At 41.5% G+C, this 19,604-nt stretch overlaps 1 protein-coding gene across 3 annotated transcripts in view; it reads left to right on the top strand.

The window, feature by feature from the left end:
• The window catches only part of LATS1 (large tumor suppressor kinase 1), a 58,908-nt gene that overhangs the window by 11,003 nt on the left and 28,301 nt on the right, over positions 1-19,604 (top strand). For 2 of the 3 annotated variants that reach the window (XM_055267107.2, XM_063632267.1), the window contains exons 2-3: positions 4,994-5,479; positions 12,052-12,199. In XM_055267107.2, coding sequence (XP_055123082.1) covers positions 5,132-5,479; positions 12,052-12,199 — 496 coding nt within the window. In that variant the 5' untranslated portion in view covers positions 4,994-5,131. The remainder of the gene's footprint in view (positions 1-4,993; positions 5,480-12,051; positions 12,200-19,604) is intronic. The other variant, XM_055267133.2, reaches the window with a different exon arrangement.

Below are 19,604 nucleotides of genomic sequence, written 5' to 3'. Positions count from 1 at the left end.
AAAAAAAAGATGTCCAATTTTGTGTATTATGATCCCTATTTGGTTAATAGTAGTATGTGTTAGAATATTCAGTATTAATAATGATTATTATTAGTTTCCTGTGTCTTATGTAACAAATCACTATAAACCTGATGGCTTAAAACAACATAAATCTATCCTCTCACAGTTCTGGAGGCCAGAAGTCTAAAATCAAGGCATTAGCAAGGCCAGTTTTCCTCCAGAGGCTCTAGGAGAGAAGCTGTCCCTTGCCACTTCCAGCTTCTGTTGGCTGCTGACATCCTTGGCTTCTGACTTCATCATCACATTGCCTTCCTTTTTCTGTGTGAATCAGACCTCCTTCTGCCTCTCAAAAGGACATTTGTAATTGCATGTGGGACTTACTTGGTTAATCCATGACAATCACTTAATCTCAAAATCCTTAATCACATCTGCGACATCCCTTTTTCCAAATAAGATAACATTTACAAGTTCCAGAGAAGATTAGGAGGGGGACTATGTTTTTTTTTTTGTTGTTTTTTTTTTGAGACAGGGTCTCACTGTCTCTCCTAGGCTGTAGTGCAGTGGTACAGTCATGGCTCACTGTAGCCTCTACCTCCTGGGCTCAAGTGATCCTCCCACCTCAGTCTCCTGAGCAGCTGGGACTACAGCCACACACACTGCCACACTCAGCTCATTTTTTGTAGTGTTTGTGGAGATGGGGTTTTGCCATGTTGCCCACCCAGGCTGGTCTTGAACTCCTGAGCTCAAGTGGTCCTCCCACTTTGGCCTCCCAAAGTGTTGGGATTACAGGCATAAGCCAGGAATATCTTTTTTTTTTTTTTTTTTTTTTTTTGAGACCGGGTTTCACTCTTGTTGCCCAGGCTGGAGTGCAATGGCGTGATCTCGGCTCACCACAGCCTCCACCTCCCGGGTTCAAGCAATTCTCCTGCCTCAGCCTCCCGAGTAGCTGAGATTACAGGCATGTGCCACCACACCCAGCTAATTTTGTATTTTTAGTAGAGACGGGGTTTCTCCATGTTGGTCAGGCTGGCCTCAAACTCCCGACCTCAGGTGATCCGCCCGCCTTGGCCTCCCAAAGTGCTGGGATTATAGGCGTGAGCCACCGCGCCTGGCTCAGGAATATCTTTTGAGAGACCATTATTCAGCCCACTACAGTGATTCTCACTCTTGAGGAAGGTGAATTATGAGGGGCTTCTACTTTTTTCTACTGTATATATTTATATAAATACTTGAATTTTTCAATAAGGATGCATGCTATATTTTTTTTAACAGCAGAAAGAAGGGGCAAGTTACCTGCATTTGTAAGTTCAAATATTTTTGCACTACCTACTGGTGACCAGGTCCCATTATAGGGAAATGGAAGCAAATATTTTGACAGAAGCAAAACTATGTTTCTTTTCTTTTTTTTTTCTCCCTCTGTCTCAGAATGATCTTGGAAATGGTAAAATAACAATAATAATAAAGTGATGATTAACTTACAATTGAAACCCAAAATAAGTGAGATATTGAAAGAATACCTAGATCCTATAAATGAATTGCAATCCAGATACTAAAAGAACTGACATGTAAGATTCCGCAACAGTGTTAATCCTCGATCATGGAGAAATGGTAGGTTTCAGAAGACCTAACATAGAAAGTATCTTCACTTTTAGAAAGGGCCAGAGGTGAATTCTGCAAACTTTAGACTGGTGAGCTAAATGTTAAGCTTAGAAAAACTCATTAGTAAGCTATTAAATTAATATTTTGGGAAAGCTTAGAAAAGAAAATGCTTTAGGGACCAGCTTCCTTCATAAAAAGCACATGGTAGGTCCATCCTAATTTCATTTACAAAATAATTATATTATTCATGTATTACTATGTTATAGATAGAATATGTGTAATTTTCAGGCAATGAAAAAGTTCATCTTTTTTTTTTCAAAGTGGAGAAATGTGAGCTGCTTGTCGTAGAGTTTGATTGATTCATAGCTAATTTAGCAATTGTGCCATGAGAGCACTGATTTATGAGGTGAAGTCATCAGGAAACTACTTCTAATGGCTGCTACAGGGCTTCGTCATGTCTCAGGCCTCCTGCAAATATGTGTGTGTGTGTGTGTGTGTGTGTGTGTGTGTGTGTGTGTATAATTAATTTCTATAAATATAAATTTTAAAAAATTAAAAAGGGGTATATTTTTAACAGCTCTATTAACATACAATTTATATAATATAAAGTTTACTCAGGCTAGGTGGGGTGGCTCATGCCTATAATCCCACCACTTTGGGAGGCTGAGGCAGGAGGCTTACCTGAGCACTTGAACCCAGGAGTTCAAGACCAGCCTGAGCAACATAGGGAGACTTTGTTTTACAAAAAATTAACAAATTGGCTGGGCAGGGTGGCATGTTCCTGCATTCCTAGCTACCTGGGAGGCTTAGGCAGGAGGATCACATGAGCACAGGAGGTTGAGGCTGCAGTGAGCTGTGATCAAACCACTGTACTCCAGCCTGAGCAACAGAATAAGACCCTGTCTCAAAAAAAAAAAAAAAAAAAACCCTAAGTTTACCCATTTAAAGTGTTTTTTAGCATATTTTCACAGCAATAAATTATAATCTAATTTTAGAACAGAAAATAGGTTAGTTTTATATACAGTATGGTGAATTTGCTTTTTTTGCTTAGGATACATTTGGGTATCTGTTTATGTCTGTACATCATATAGAACTACATCATTCTGCCAGCCACAGTGGCTCACGCCTGTAATCCCAGCACTTTGGGAGGCTGAGGTGGGTAGATCACCTGAGGTCGGGAGTCTGAGACCAACCTGACCAACATGGATAAATCCCGTCTACTAAAAATACAAAATTAACTGGGCATGGTGGTGCATGCCTGTAATCCCAGCTATTCGGGAGGTTGAGGCAGGAGAATCACTTGAACCCGAGAGGTGGAGGTTGCAGTGAGCCAAGATCGCGCCATTGCACTCCAGCCTGGGGAACAAGAGCGAAACTCCATCTCAAAAAAAAAGAACTGCATCATTCTTTTTGACTTAGATGTATATTATATAAATGTACTATGAATTACTTGAACAATCCTCCACTGATGAGCATCTAGACTGGTGTCAATTTTTGCTGTTATAAATGATGTTGCAAGGAACAGCCTACATCTTCACATACTTGTGTGTATATTCCTTTACTTGTGTTGCATTGTTCCTCTTTAATCCTAGTTCAATTTATAAGGTAGATGTTGATAACCACTTTATGTCTCAGGAGTCAGTTTCAGAGAATTAAATGCCCAAGTCCACACTGCTACTAATTAACAGAACAAGTAATTTTTTTTTTTTTAATGTAGACAGGGTCTCCCTATGTTGCCCAGGCTGGTCTCAAATTCCTGAGCTCAAGCAGTCCTCCCTTCTTGGCCTCCCAAGTGCTGGCCCCTGAACAAGTACTTGAATCTCATTTTTTGTTGTTGCTTTCCATTACAAGTGCTGTGCTTTTCTAGTACTCACAGGAGTACTGTATATCCGGCTAAGCCATTCATGAGATTCATCCATAAGATCCAACCACCTCCCACCAGACCCCACCTTCAACAGTGGGGACTAAAGTTTGACATGAGATTTGAGGGGGACACAGATCCAAACCATATCAGAGTCCTAGTTCATAGCTTGGAAAATAAACTCAGGCATCTGTTTTTGAAGCATAAAGGGACTTTCTGGAATAGTGGTTTAAAAATCTTTTTAAATTGGAAGAGTGCAGTGGCTCAAGCCTGCAATCCTAGCACTTTGGGAGGCCAGGGCAGGTGAATCACTTGAGGCCAGGAGTTCGAGACCAGCCTGACCAACATAGTGAAACCCCATCTGTACTAAACAATACAAAAATCAGCTGGGCGTGGTGGCGGACGCCTGTAATCACAGCTACGTGGGATGCTGAGGCATGAGAATCACTTGAACCTGAGAGGCGGAGGTTGCAGTGAGCCAAGGTCGCACCACTACACTCCTGCACTCTAGCCTGGGTGGTAGAGCAAGATTCTGTCTCAAAAAAAAAAAGGCTGGGTGCGGTGGCTCACACCTGTAATCCCAGTACTTTGGGAGGCCAAGGTGGGCGGATCATGAGGTCAGGAGTTCAAGACCAGCCTGGCCAACATGGCGAAACCCCATCTCTACTAAAAATACAAAAAAAAGTTAGCTGGGCGTGGTGGCGGGTGCCTGTAATCCCAGCTATTGGGGAGGCTGAGGCAGTAGAATTGCTTGAACCGGGGAAGCAGAGTTTGCAGTGAGCGAAGATCACACCACTCCACTTCAGTCTGGGTGACAGAGTGAGACTCCATCTCAAAAAATAAAAATAAAAAAATTTAAAGCGACAATACCCTTCTAAAGAAATCTTGAGGCCGGGCACGGTGGCTCACACTTGTGATCCCAGCACTTTGGGAGGCCGAGGCGGGCAGATCACGAGGTCAGGAGATTGAGACCACGGTGAAACCCCATCTCTACTAAAAATACAAAAAAAAAAAAAATTAGCTGGGCGTGGTGGCGGGCACCTGTAGTCCCAGCTACTCGGAGAGGCTGAGGCAGGAGAATGGCGTGAACCCGGGAGGCGGAGCTTGCAGTGAGCTGAGATTGCGCCACTGCACTCCAGCCTGGGCGACAGAACGAGATTCCGTCTCAAAAAAAGAAATCTTGAAGTCTGTAAAATTTAAAATTTGATCCTCTAGGTGGAGTTGTTAATAAGAGGTTACCTGTTTTATTGTTCACTTAATAATCCCTGGCATTAGTATAAATGCTTTGTATGCTTACTAAAGAACTTTTTTTTTTTTTTAAATCATCATAGCTACTATTTGAGGTAAATCTAGGTTATTGGCTAGGAAGTAGGCATGGAGAGATTAAGTAACTTGTCCTGAACCCGGAATAATCCTTAATGGAGTCAGAACTATAACCTGAATCTCTTAACCCCTGTATCAATGGACTTTTCGTCTAATACATGGTACTGCTTTATTAACTAATTTATAGCTTTCTTTCTTTCTTTTATATAGTTAATTATTTATATCCTAAAGAATTTTAACAGTCCTGGGGACTTCCTTGAAGGATCATTTTCACTTTTGCTCAGAAGAAAGCTCTGGATCTATCAAATAAAGAAGTCCTTCGTGTGGGCTACATATATAGATGTTTTCATGAAGAGGAGTGAAAAGCCAGAAGGATATAGACAAATGAGGCCTAAGACCTTTCCTGCCAGTAACTATACTGGCAGTAGCCGACAAATGTTACAAGAAATTCGGGAATCCCTTAGGAATTTATCTAAACCATCTGATGCTGCTAAGGCTGAGCATAACATGAATAAAATGTCAACCGAAGATCCTCGACAAGTCAGAAATCCACCCAAATTTGGGACGCATCATAAAGCCTTGCAGGAAATTCGAAACTCTCTGCTTCCATTTGCAAATGAAACAAATTCTCCTCGGAGTACTTCAGAAGTTAATCCACAAATGCTTCAAGACTTGCAAGCTGCTGGATTTGATGAGGTAAGAATGTTTAAAGACAAAAGAAAGGATTCTTCTTACCTTATGCTACATAACACTTTTTGTGTGATAACATGCCAAAATGTTTCCTTTGGGAGAATTTAACCCTGTGTACACATTTATGTATTCTATCAGCAAAGAATGTTATGTTTATAATTCCATTAATTGATGTTACAAAATAATATTATTTCTTTAGTTTCTTCTGTGATATGTATCACTAAATTCTGGAGTTTCTGGAATTTAAAAGGCCAGGTCATGAAGTCAGAATGGAAGTGCAGTTGAAGAAAGGCACAGGTGAGGGTAGGGGAAGGACATCTGTTTGTGTGAAATACAAGCTTGGTGAACTAAGTGGCTGTTGGGGAAATGATAGTTCCAAGGCTATGAAATTTAACTTTATAGTAGGGAGAAAGAATTATAGTTACGAGTTTGTGTAAGCAGTTGTGTTCTCAGGCCCAAATCTTAAATTCACAAAAACTAACAAAATTTCACTTCAGGCTAACTGCCAAGTCTTTAATATTTCTCTTCAGAATTCATTTTGAAATTTTTTCATAACCCATGTATTTAATCATTTCATTTAGATTATTAATAGAATTTGCTTCTTATGATAACATACCTTGTGAGCATGAATATTTTAGGTGTCAGGAGTCATTTTAGAAGGGCAATGTAAAATTTAACCAAATGTGAATAATCACAAGTTAGGCCAGGCGCGGTGGCTCACGCCTGTAATCCCAGCCCTTTGGGAATTCCAGACCAGCCTGACCGACATGGTGAAACCCTGTCTCTACTAAAAATACAAAATTAGCTGGGCATGGTGGCACATGCCTGTAATCCCAGCTACTTGGGAGACTGAGGCAGGATAATCGCTTGAACCCAGGAGGCAGAGGTTACAGTGAGCCGAGATCGCACCATTGCACTCCAGCCTAGTCAACAAGAGGGAAACTCCATCTCAAAAAAAGTTAATTACATTTTTCAAAATTATAGTAATGTTTTTTCTGATTGCAAAAATATTGCCTATTTTCTGTTAACAATTTAAAAGTGTAAAGAAGAAGCTGAAAATTATACTTAGCTTCACTGTATAAAGATAACTACTCCTAAAATTCCTTCACTGTTTGTTTTTTGTTGTTTTGTGTTTTTTTGGTGACCGAATTTCCATATATATCTGTATTTAATTTAAAAAATGAGAACCTAAGTATGCATTATAGTAAAGGATTTGAAAAGGGAGATTTACAACTAAACTAGAAGGAAAAAAAAGTTTTATTTTTTATTTTTTATATTTTTTGAGATGGAGCCTTGCTCAGTCACCCAAACTGGAGTGCAGTGGCGCGATCTCGGCTCACCGCAACCTCTGCCTCTCGGGTTCAAGCAATTCTACTGCCTCAGCCTCCCAAGTAGCTGGGACTATAGGCGCCCACCACCACGCCTGGCTAATTTTTGTATTTTTAGTAGAGATGGGGTTTCACCATGTTGGCCAGGCTGGTCTCGAACTCCTGACCTCGTGATCCGCCCACCTTGGCCTCCCAGAGTGCTGGGATTACAGGCGTGAGCCACCACACCCAGCCAAAAAAAAGAAATTTTATTTCTGGCACATTGTATTTACTTATTTGATTAATATTATTTTCTATCATTTTTATACTTAACTGTTCTAAAAATACTGGATTTGGACCAGGAAATAGAGAGAGGAGGAGGGAAGGACCTGGGATAATGTTTTTCTCGTTAGTATTTGGAGGATTAAAGAAATGGCTTGAGTGGAGATTGTCCCAAGCACTTTCTTCCTAATCCCTTAGCCAAAAGGCAAAGAATAATTATTGATCTTATTCTTTCCTTTTACATATTGCTAAGCAAAGAGAAGTTATGAAATCACATAGCTATAAAGGCCCCAAGTGGTAATGTGTTATGTCAGATAAGTCACCCAGTAATATGTATTTATGGAGCTCTTACTATGTGTGCACCCCACCCATCAGTCAGGATAGTGACATGGCCTATACCTTTAAGGTAATTAAAAGTTCTTTCTAATAAAGACAGTTTTAAGAAATCTAAGGCATTGGTCAATGCTTTATTCATTATTGATAATAATAACAATAATTGGTTTGTATTACAAAGATGTGTTTGTGCTTTTTTTCATTGAAGTGCTACTACACAAATGATAGCTTTATTGTAATTACACATTTCAAATTGTCACAAGATTGCTTTATTGAAAGTATTTAGACATTTATCATTCCCTATTTGTCCAAATAATGAAGTATGGTGTTATTTACTTTATTTTTTAATTAAAAAGTAAACTTTAATATCAAAATGCAAACTTGGGGAGGGCAGAAAGATCACATACAAGGCTGTCACTTCACACTTGGAGCGTTGCACAGCGGCCAGGCAGAGGCACCCCTCACTTCCCAGACAATGGGGCAGCCGGGCAGAGGACTCCTCATTTCCCAGACAGTGCGGCGGCCAGGCAGAGGCGCTCCTCACTTCCCAGACCGTGAGGTGGCTGGGCAGAGGTTCACCTCACTTCCCAGACAGTGCAGAAGTATGGTATTATTTATACCAATGGTGATATAAAGAATCTGGCAGTCCACTTCTACTTCCTTGAATCACTCATTCTGGTAGCATCCCATTGTATTGTAGAGTTTATCTTGTTCAAGATCCTAACTTGGTATTTCAAAATTATTATCTAGTTTTCACTTCATTCTTTTTTATCATTTCAGAAACCTTAACCTACTCTTTTTATTAGCTACGCCAAGTTCAAGATAGTGCCTTTTTTTTTTTTTTTTTTTTGAGAATATGTTTCTGGTGACCCTGTAAAATTAAAAGCTCAAATATTTCAAGATTAATTTTCTCATAGGAATAAATGTTAAATGGGATTGATGCATTCTTGGAGCACATAATACAATCACTGGGGTATATTTTTGCTTATAAGCATGAAAAACAAAAGCATAATTATGTGGACATATTTTCTTATCACATAAGACTTCTGGCCAGGCATAGTGGCTCACGCCTGTATCCTAGCACTTTGGGAGGCCAAGGCGGGTGGATCACTTGAGGCCAGGCGTTCAAGACCAGCCTGGCCAACATGGTGAAACTCCGACTCTACAAAATATACAAAAAAAAAAATTAGCTGGGCCTGGTGGCGCATGCCTGTAGTCCCAGCTACTTGGGTGGCTGAGGTAGGAGAATCATCACTTGAACCTGGGAGGCAGAGGTTGCAGTGGGCTGAGATCACACCATTGCACTCCAGCCTGGGCGACAGTGAGACTCTGCCTCAAAAAAAAAAAAAAAAAAGACTTCTGGCTGGGTGTGATGGTTCACACTTGTAATTCCAGTGCTCTGGGATGCCAAAGCAGAAGGATTGCTTGAGGCCAGGAGTTCAAGTCCAGCCTGGGCAACATAGTGAGACCCTGTCTCTACAAAAAAAAAGTTAAAAATCAGCCAGGTGTGGTGGCATGTTCTTGTAGTACCCAACCACTTAGGAGGCTGAGGTGGGAGGATCACTCAAACCCAGGAGATTGGGACTGCAATGAGTTGTGGTTGCACCACTGCACTCCAGCCTGGGCAACAGAGCAAGACCCTGTCTCTAATGAAAAAAAAAAAGAAAAAAGACTCCCATTCCAAAGTTACTGATTTGAACATGTTCTTTTTCACACTGGCACTAACACCTCCACTTAATGAATGCTTGGTTGATGTTTTTATAGCTGTAAGAAATATTGTAAAACATAGCAATAAATATTAAAACATAAAGGTTAGCATAGTAATCACCAAAATCACAAGGCTGAAATTCTAGTGCATTTAACAAGAATATGGGCCAGGTGCAGTGGCTCACACCGGTAATGCCAGCACTTCAGGAGGCCAAGGTGGGTAGATCACTTGAGGTCAGGAGTTCGAGACCAACCTGACCAACAAGGCAAAACCTTTTATATATTTACTAAAAAATATAAATTAGCCAGGCATGTTTTCGGGCGCCTGTAAATGCCAGCTTCTCTGGAGGCTGAGGCAGGAGAACTGCTTGAACCCGGGAGGCGGAGATTGCAGTGAGCTGAGATCACGCCACTGCACTCCAACCCCAGGCAACAGCGAGGCTCCGTCTCAAAAAAAAAAAAAAAGGAAAAGAAAAATGATTCCCACAATATTGGAAAAGGGTAGTGGGTGCTAATTTTCTTACCAATGGAGGTGTTACTGCTGTGTAATAATAGCATAAATACATACAGAGTTCACTTGACTTAACCAGTTTTAAAATTAAACACTCCCTGGTGAATTTTAATGGGTGATTTCTATTATTTTACATTTGCACGTATTTGGTTTTAACAAAAATCTAAATAATAATGCTTTTAGCAAGATAGTGATTCAGTTAATTACGATTAGCTCAAGGTCTTAAAGATTTCAGAGCCTAGGACTCATGAATATCTTAAATTTTACTTCTTGGTGGCAACATGCTCTAGCACAGGTGTCACATATGTTGCCTAAGAAACCGGGTCGAGGAAGGACCAGTACCTAGATCAGGCAGGCATAGCAAAATTTTTATGGCAACCCTTGCTGCTTCCAACAAAATCAGTAACTTTTTCCAAGAAAGGGAGAAATGACCTTAGGTAGGCAATAAGTTCTTACCACATCCTTTATTTGGCTGGTCTCACGTTCTTCTCTTATCATTTCATATAGGAGGATCATCTGTCAGTAGCCTGTTCACCCATTAGTCTTACTAAGCCATTTCTCATTTAAAAATGTCATTTGAAATACTGAATCCTCTAGGACAAGTAAGTAGTTGCCTCCCTCTTGAAAAATGCATGTCAGCATACTTTCTGCATGATAGTGAGTGATTTATGTTTACATAAAACATAAAGTACAAGGAGTGGAAGAGAGCAGCCAACATTTTAGCTCCAGGCACTGTGTTTGGTACTTCACATGTTTTCTTATTTAATCCTCACATCAACCCTGTGAACCTATTACAGGCAAAGACACTGAGCCTCTGAAATGTGAAATAACTTGCCAGGTGTCACTCTACAGAGCTGCTGGAACTCAAACTCACATCTGTCTGATTCCAAATCCTCCGTTTTTTTCATCGTTCTATATAGTCTCCTAAAGTCTTTATCACATAATCATATATAGTCTAAGTATCTTCTTTTGTCTTATATTTGTATTCCTGTAATGTAGTTCTCTGAAAATGTAATCTCTAAGAGGATAAGAGCCAGAACTACTATATACAATGGCAATGTGCTTAATAAAATGCTAAAATACTCATATAAAAAAGTAGTTCTTTTTTTTTTTTTTTAAGACGGAGTTTTACTCTTGTTGCCCAGGCTGGAGTGCAGTGGCATGATCTGTACTCACTGCAACCTCCACCTCCCGGGTTCTCCTGCCTCAGCCTCCCAAACAGCTGGGATTATAGACATGCACCACCACACCCAGACAATTTTATATTTTTAGTAGAGATGGGGTTTTACCATGTTGGTCAGGCTGGTCTGGAGCTCTGACCTCAGGTGATCTGTCCGCCTCGGCCTCCCAAAGTGCTGGGATAACAGGTGTGAGCCACCACACTCAGCCTAAAAGAGTTGTTTGTTATATTTTGATTGCTACCTTTTTAACAATCTGATAGTCTCTGATTGTTTATATAAGAATTAGAAAGCTGGGAGCGGTGGCTCACGCCTGTAATCCCAGCACTTTGGGAGGCTGAGGTGGGTGGATCACCTGAGGTCAGGAGTTTGAGACCAGCCTGGATGGTAAAATGCTGTCTCTACTAAAAGTACAAAAAATAAGCCGGGCATGGTGGAGCGCACCTGTAATCCCAGCTACTTGGGAGGCTGAGGCAGGAGAATCGCTTGAGCCCAGGAGGCGGAGGTTGCAGTGAGCCACGATCGCACCATTGCATTCCAACTTGGGCAACAAGAGCGAAACTCCATCTCAGCAAAAAAAAAAGTAAAAAGAATTAGAAGTAATCAGAATCATGTTGCTGTGATTGTACCCAAAAAGTTGTTAATTCTAATTCAACCCAACAATAGTGTGTTGAAAAAAGTAAAAATTTAAAAATACTTTAAAAAAGATGTTAATCCTAGGAGGAAATAGAAATATGTTACATAAAGATGAAAATGCTAAAGAAACATTTGGAAGATTTGAGGGATTTGTTTTCTTTCTTTTTTTTTTTTCCAAGACAGCATCTTGCTCTGTTTCCCAGGCTGGAATACAGTGGTCATCTCAGCTCGCTGCAACATCCACCTCCTGGGTTCAAACAATTCTCATGTCTCAGCCTCCTGAGTAGCTGGAATTACAAGTGTGCGCCAGCACACCCAGCTAATTTTTGTGGTTTTCTTTGCAGAGACTGGGTTTCACCATGTTGGTCAGGCTGGTCTTGAACTCCTGGTCTTAAGTGATCTGCCCACCTCAGCCCCCCAAAGTGGCTTGAGCCACTGCGCCCTGCCTGTTTAAGTTGAGGTTTTGTGCGGGGTTTTTAGTAGCTACAAACAGAACATTAATGTCATGGTTTGGGGCCCTGTTCTTCATAATTATGGATTTCTCTAGTGGAACTCATAGTGTTCGTTCCCTTGTATTATTATAAGATTTAAATTTTGTTTCTTTTTTTTTAAACTTCATATCAGGATATGGTTATACAAGCTCTTCAGAAAACTAACAACAGAAGTATAGAAGCAGCAATTGAATTCATTAGTAAAATGAGTTACCAAGATCCTCGACGAGAGCAGATGGCTGCAGCAGCTGCCAGACCTATTAATGCCAGCATGAAACCAGGTGATTAATCAAATATTTTATTTTCTTATCTCTTCTTTTACTGTGTAGTTTAAAAATACTGAAGTCTATCAAATCTTCCTTCTTAGAAATTGTAAAAGCATCCCAGTAAATGAAAGTCTCAAATTAAGATAACGTTATAATGTTATACCAAAATGAATTTAAGGATGGGGTCCTCACATTTAAAAGTTAATAGATAATTCTGGTAAGCAGCAGTCTAGATTGAGATCTATTTGATTGGTAATACTGCAGCTGAAATACGTCTATTTTCCCTCGAAATGCCATCATTCAGACTACTATTTTTTCGTTTTATACATTTTTTTCATGTTATGGGAGTAAAATATGATCAACATAGAATATTTAGAAAGCAAATACAAACGTCGCTGTTAATAACAATATTTTGGTGTATTTTGTTTCCCAGTCTTTTTTCCTGTGGGAAACCAGAATAGGTTTATCTATGCGTATTTTGATTCTTGTTGTTTAAGCAAAAAATGGGAACATACTAAAACCTATTTTTTTCACGTAATATACCATGTACAATTTTACTTGTTATTAAATTTTCTACAGAATAATTTTACTAGCCACATTAAAATAGACTTATTTGCTGACTGCAGTGGCTCACACCTATAAGCTCAATACTATGGGAGACTGATGCGGGAGGATTGCCTAAGCCTGGGTGATCCTGCCACTGCACTCCAGCCTGGGCAACAGAGCCACACCCTGTCTCAAAACAAACAAACAAACAAAAAAGATGTATCATATACTTTATTTAACTAATCTCCCATTTTTGGGCATCGGCTTTGTTTCCTTTATTATTTGCCATTATAGACAGCACTGCAGTAATTACCCTTATAGCTAAATCTTTGTGCATACCTAATGATTTCCTAAAAGTAAGTTTTAGAAAACTTAAAAAACGTTAAGGCTTTTCATAGATATTGCTGTCTAGAAAGATAGTACCAATTTATCAATTTATTATTATTTTTTTTATTTTTTTGAGATGGGGTTTCACTCTGTTGCCCAGGCTGGAGTACAATGGCATGTTCTCAGCTCACTGCAACCTCTGCATCCCAAATTCAAGCAGTTCTCCTGCCCCAGCCCACAGGTACCTGGGATTACAGGTGCCTGCCACCATGCCCGGCTAATTTTTTGTATTTTTAGTAGAGACGGGGTTTCACCATGTTGGCCAGGCTGGTCTTGAACTCCTGACCTCAAGTGATCTGCCTGTCTCAGCCTCCCAAGTGCTGGGATTACAGGCATGAGCCACCGCGCCCAGCCAGTAGTACCAATTTGTATTCTCCCTGTCAGTTTACTATGAGAATGCCTATGTTTGTAAAGCCTCGGTATTATTATTTTTGTCTGTTTAATGGTTATGGAAACACTATCTTATTTTACATTTGCATTTCTTTGATCACTGCATTTGTTTATTGGTTTGTTTTGGTGTTTGTTTGTTTTTGAGACAGAGTCTCATTCTGTCACCCAGGTCGGAGTGCAGTGCCGCAATCTTGGCTCACTGCAACCTCCATCCCCCGGGTTCAAGCGATTCTCCTGCCGCAGCCTGAGTAGCTGGGATTATGGGCGCCTGCCACCATGCCCAGCTAATTTTTGTATTTTTAGTAGAGACGGGGTTTCACCATCTTGGCCATGCTGGTCTTGAACTCGTGACCTCATGATCTGCCCGCCTCGGCCTCCCAAAGTGCTGGGATTACAGGTGTGAGCCACCACGCCCGGCCTATTGGTTATTTTTCATTGCCACTTTACGTCTTTTAATTTTTTTTTTTTCTTTGAGACAGAGCCTTGTCACCAAGGCTGGAGTGCAGTGGCACAATCTTGGCTCACTGCAACCTCCACCTCCCAACCTCCACCTCCCGAGTTCAAGCAATTCTCCAGCGTCAGCCTCCAGAGTAGCTGGGGTTACAGGTGCGCAGCACCATGCCTGGCTAATTTTTGTATTTTTAGTAGAGATAGGGTTTCACCATGTTGGTCAGGCTGGTCTCGAACTCCTGACCTCGTTATCTGCCCGCCGCAGCCTCCCGAAGTGCTGGGATTATAGGCGTGAGCCACCGCGCCTGGCCTGTCTTTGTGTCCCAGTGCAGTGGCTTATGCCTGTAATCCCAGCACTTTGGGAGGCCAAGGCAGGCAGATCACCTGAGGTCGGGAGTTAGAGACCAGCCAGACCAACATGGAGAAACCCCGTCTCTACTAAAAATACAAAATTAGCTGGGTGTGGTGGCGCATGTCTCTAATCTCAGCTACTCGAGAGGCTGAGGCAGGAGAATTATTTGAACCCAGGAGGCGGGGGTTGCGGTGAGCTGAGATCGCACCATTGCGCTCCAGCCTGGGCAACAAGATCGAAACTCCGTCTCAAAAAAAAAAAAAAGAAAAGAAAAAGAATTGATTTATAAGAGGGCTATAGTCATTCTTCCTATTCAACAAATTTTTGTTGGTCAACCACTGTTTCAGGCTCTTTGTTCTGCATTGGGTAAGTTCTTGCCCTTTTGTGGAGCTTACCTAGTAAGGGAGATTAAATAATCACCCAGATACATGTAGAATTACAGCTATATATGGTGTGAATGAAGAGAGGAGAGTTACATGGTACTGTGGACTCATATAATAGTGGGATTTTTTTTTTTTTTAACCGCATCAAGAAGTTCAGAAAAACCCTTCCTTTTTTTTTTTTTTTTTTTTTTTTTTTTGAGATGGAATCTTGCTCTGTCGCCCAGGCTGGAGTGCAGTGGCGCAATCTTGGCTCACTGCAAGCTCCGCCTCCCGGGTTCACGCCATTCTCCTGCCTCAGCCTCTCCGAGTAGCTGGGACTACAGGTGCCCGCCACCACGCCCGGCTAATTTTTTGTATTTTTAGTAGAGACGGGGTTTCACCATGGTCTCGATCTCCTAACCTCGTGATCCACCCGCCTCGGCCTCCCAAAGTGCTGGGATTACAAGCGTGAGCCACCGCGCCTGGTCCAGAAAAACCCTTCCTAACAAACTGGTAATAAAGCTGATATCTGAAGAAGTACAGAGTTAATGGGAATGGGTTTAGTGAGTGTGTCCCTTTGCATGGCTGCTTTGGCAGATTCTGATGCCACAAAAAAATGAAAATGCTTGGAGTGCTGAACACAGGATTGTGAAATGTGACTGGAAAAGTCCATAGGGGCCTGACTCTGCAGAACTGTTTATTAATTTTATCCTAAGAGCAGCAGAAAGGTGTAGAAGTGTTTCAAGCAGGGTAATAACATTATTAGATTTGTATTTCAGAATAATGGCTGCAATGGATGAGAATGGGTTAGAGAGGAGTGAGGATAGATATGAGGACAGATGTGATAGGAAACACAGTAGTTTGTGAGGGTAATGTGGGCTTGGGCAATAGCAGTGAAGAAAATGAATGAATTAAGAGGGATGGGAGTGGTAAAATTGATAAGGACTTGGTAATAGATTACATATGGTGTGTGATGACAGAAGGGGATAACTTAGGTTTTTGGCTTAGAAAAATAGATGGATGATAATACCTTACATTAAGAAAGGGAATGTTAAGAGAGAATAGAATTGGGTGGGAAAGATCATAAATCTGGCTATAGTTTTCTAAGTGGAGATGTCAAGTAGGGAGCTGGGTATGTATGTATGAGCCATGCATATGAAATAGGTCACCTAAGGGATGTTACATAGACAAAATAATAAGATGGCCTGCAACCAAGCTTGTTATTTAATAGCTAGTAGGAAGGGGTAAACCTGCAAAGGGGACAGAGAAGAAATAGGTGAAAAGGAAGAAAACCAATAAGGTTTTCAGTGTTTTGGAAGCCACAGTAAGAGAATGTTTCAAGAAGGGGAGGGAATGGTCAAAATGCCAAATACTGCTAAGAAAGAGATATTGACCAAGGTGAGAGCTAAAAAATAATGTTGTTGACTTTAGTGACGTGGTGTATTAGTTTGCTAGGGCTGCCATAACAAAATAACACAGACTGGGTGGCTTAAACAATTAAGATTTATTTGAGTGCTGGAGACTGGAAGTCCAAGATCAGTTACTGGCAGGTCTAGTTTCTTCTGAGGCCATTCTCCTTGGCTTGCAGATGGCCAACACCTTGCTGTGTCCTGATATGTTTGTCCCTCTGCATGTGCATGTGTCTGGGGTCTCCGTCTCCATGTCCAAACTTTCTCTTACAGGGATACAGGTCATACTGCATTAGGACCCACCCTAATGACCTAATTTAATCTTAATTACCAAATACAGTCACATCTTGTGGTACTGGTGGTTAGTACTTCAGCATGTGGATTGGGGGTTCAGCAAATGAGGTAACTTGTCATGTCATGGGAGCATAATTCAGATTGGAGTGGGTTGAGGACTAAATAGGATATGTAGTAGTAAAAAAAACAAGGTATACCTTCAAGAAGTGTTTCTGGAGGAGAGAGTGAGGACATTAGCAAGAGTAGTGCTCTCAAACCATCTATGGTGATTTTTCAAATTTCCAATTCATCATGACTTCAATTCATAATTTTATAAAATACAATAAATTATTAGAAAATGAAAATTTAAGTGCCAGGCATGGTAGCTCATGCTTGTGATCACAGCACTTTGGGAGGCTGAGGCAGGAAGATCGCTTGAGCTCAGGAGTTTTAGACCAGCCTGGGCATCATGGTGAAACCCTGGCTCTACAAAAAATTATCCAGGTTTGGTGGCATGTGCCTGTAGTCCCACCTACTCAGGAGGCTGAGTTGTGGGGATTGCTTGTACCCAGAAAGTTGAGGCTGCAGTGAGCTGTGATTGCACCACTGCACTCCAGCCTGGGCAATAGAGTGAGTCCCTTTCTCAAAAAAAAAAAAAAAAGAAAGTTAAAATTTTAAATGACATAAAAATATAAGTTTAGGCTGGGCACAGTGGCTCACACCTGTAATCCAGCACTTTGGGAGGCTGGGGCGGGTGGATCACCTGAGGTTGAGAGTTCAAGACCAGCCTGACCAACATGGAGAAACCCCGTCTCTACTAAAAATACAAAATTAGCTGGGCATGGTGGTGCATGCCTGTAATCCCAGCTACTGGGGAGGCTGAGTCAGGAGAATCACTTGAACCTGGGAGGCAGAGATTGCGATGAGCCGAGATCGCCCCATTGCACTCCAGCCTGGGCAACAAGAGCAATACTCCATCTCAAAAAAAGAAAAGAAAAGAAAGAAATACATATATATATGTTTAAATAGTTTATCATTGTATTTAACAGACATAAGTTTATTCTGTCAAATTCCTATAAATGTTTCTCAATCCTCACTCTCCATTTCCATACTTAATCTCATGTCAGTTTGTGATATATCTTATGTCAGTTTGTGGACCAGCACCAGATAACACTTTGAAGTAGAGCTATGTATGGGAGTGGAAGGAGAGTCTTAATTTTTTTTTTTTTTTTTAAGTAAAGACTTAAACATGTTTAAAAGATAATTGGAAGACTCCAGTTAAGAGGATGAAATTAAATATTCAAGAGATACTTGAGGATCAAGTAAGCTTCCTGAGAAACCGGGAGGAATAGGATCCAGAGCATAGCATGAGGGACTATTTAGCCTTAGATAGAGGAACAGCCATTTTTCTCTAACAGCAGCAGACGGGCCTAGGTTATGTAAGGAAGCTAAGGGAGTACTTTCTGATGCCTGCTGTTTCTCTGAAATAGAAAACCAAGTCATTTTCTAAGAGTGATGAGTAAGGAATAGAGCAGGCAGTTTGAGGAGACTGAGGACTGGCGATAGTGGAGACTATAGAAAGAGTTTCCAGGTGGTGCTGAGGCCATCGAAGGATGCTGATCCTGAATTATAGTAAAATCAGTCTGCCCACTGCATCACTTTTTCTTGTAAGTTAAAAACAACAACAAAAAAAGATAGCTGGAATTATCCCTGACTGGAGTTTCACTAAACAAGTACAAAATAAGATCGATAATATTGCTAAAAGGGTAATTCTTTTTATTTTTATTTTTGAGACAGGCGTGAGCCACCGTGCCCAGCCCGAAAGGATAATTTAAATCCTTAATCAGAGCATACTCCTCCTCTACTTTTATCGGCTTCTTATTCGTCCAAATTCCTTGTCTATGGCCTGGCTACCTCTTAGATCCCATCCGATACCACTTTCCCCCCTCATTTACTGTTCTGCAGCCATACTGTGTTTATTTTGTTCTTGGAAAATACCAAGCTCCCACCTCAGGACCTTTATGCAGTCTTTTTTTTTTTTGAGACAAAGTTTTACTCTGTCGCTCAGACTGGAGTGCAGTGGCACTATCTCAGCTCACTGCAACCTCTGCCCCCCGAGTTCCAGTGATTCTCCTGCCTCAGCCTCCCAGGTAGCTGGGATTACAGGCATGTGCCACCACACCCAGCTAATTTTTGTATTTTTAGTAGAGACAGGGTTTCACCATGTTGGCCAGGCTGGTCTTGAACTCCTGACCTCAGGTGATCTGCCCGCCTCGGCCTCCTAAAGTGCTAGGATTACAGGCTTGAGCCACCGCGCCTGGCCTGTGCAGTCTGAACTCATATATTATCCCTCGGAGGAGCCCTTATCCCTTTCTAGCCTCCTGTTAGTCTCTATCATTTGATGCCATTTATGTTTCATTCACAGAGCATTTATCATACCCTGAAGTTACCTCGTTTATTTATTCACCTGCTTTGTGTCTGGCTTCTCCTTCAAGAATGTAGGTTCCATGGGCCAGGGATGTTCTGTTGTTTACCAATGTCATTGGATTGCTTAGAGCAGTTCCTGGCATATAGTTGATGCGCGGTAAATATTTAATGAACGGTCTGGGTGCGGTGGCTCACGCCTGTAATCCCAGCACTTTGGGAGGCCGAGGTGGGCAGGTCACGAGGTCAGGAGTTCAAGACCAGCCTGGCCAGCATAGTGAAACCCCATCTCTACTAAAAATACAAAAAATTAGCCAGGCGTGGTGGTGGGCGCCTGTAATCCCAGCTACTTCGGAGGCTGAGGCAGGAGAATCGTTTAAACCCAGGAGGCGGAGGTTGCAGTGAGCCAAGATTGCACCATTGCACTCCAGCCTAGGTGACAAAGCAAAGACTCCATGTCAAAAAACAAACAAACCCAAATAGTCCAGGCGTGGTGGCTCATGCTTATAATCCCAGCACTTTGGGAGGCTGAGGCGGGCGGATCACGAGGTAAGGAGATCGAGACCACGGTGAAACCCCATCTCTACTAAAAATACAAAAAAATTGGCCGGGCATAGTGGCGGGCGCCTGTAGTCCCAGCTACTCGGAGAAGCTGAGGCAGGAGAATGGCATGAACCCGGGAGGCAGAGCTTGCAGTGAGCCGAGATTGCGCCACTGCACTCCAGCCTGGGCAACAGAGCGAGACTCCATCTCAAAAAAAAAAAAAAAACACAAATATTTAATGAATGAATAAAAAGGAGGTGATCTTGGAGAAAAAGAATAGAGAG

This window comes from Symphalangus syndactylus, chromosome 2 (genome assembly GCF_028878055.3).
Source record: "Symphalangus syndactylus isolate Jambi chromosome 2, NHGRI_mSymSyn1-v2.1_pri, whole genome shotgun sequence".
Lineage (NCBI taxonomy): Eukaryota > Metazoa > Chordata > Mammalia > Primates > Hylobatidae > Symphalangus > Symphalangus syndactylus.
This window is presented reverse-complemented; position numbering and strand designations above follow the sequence as displayed.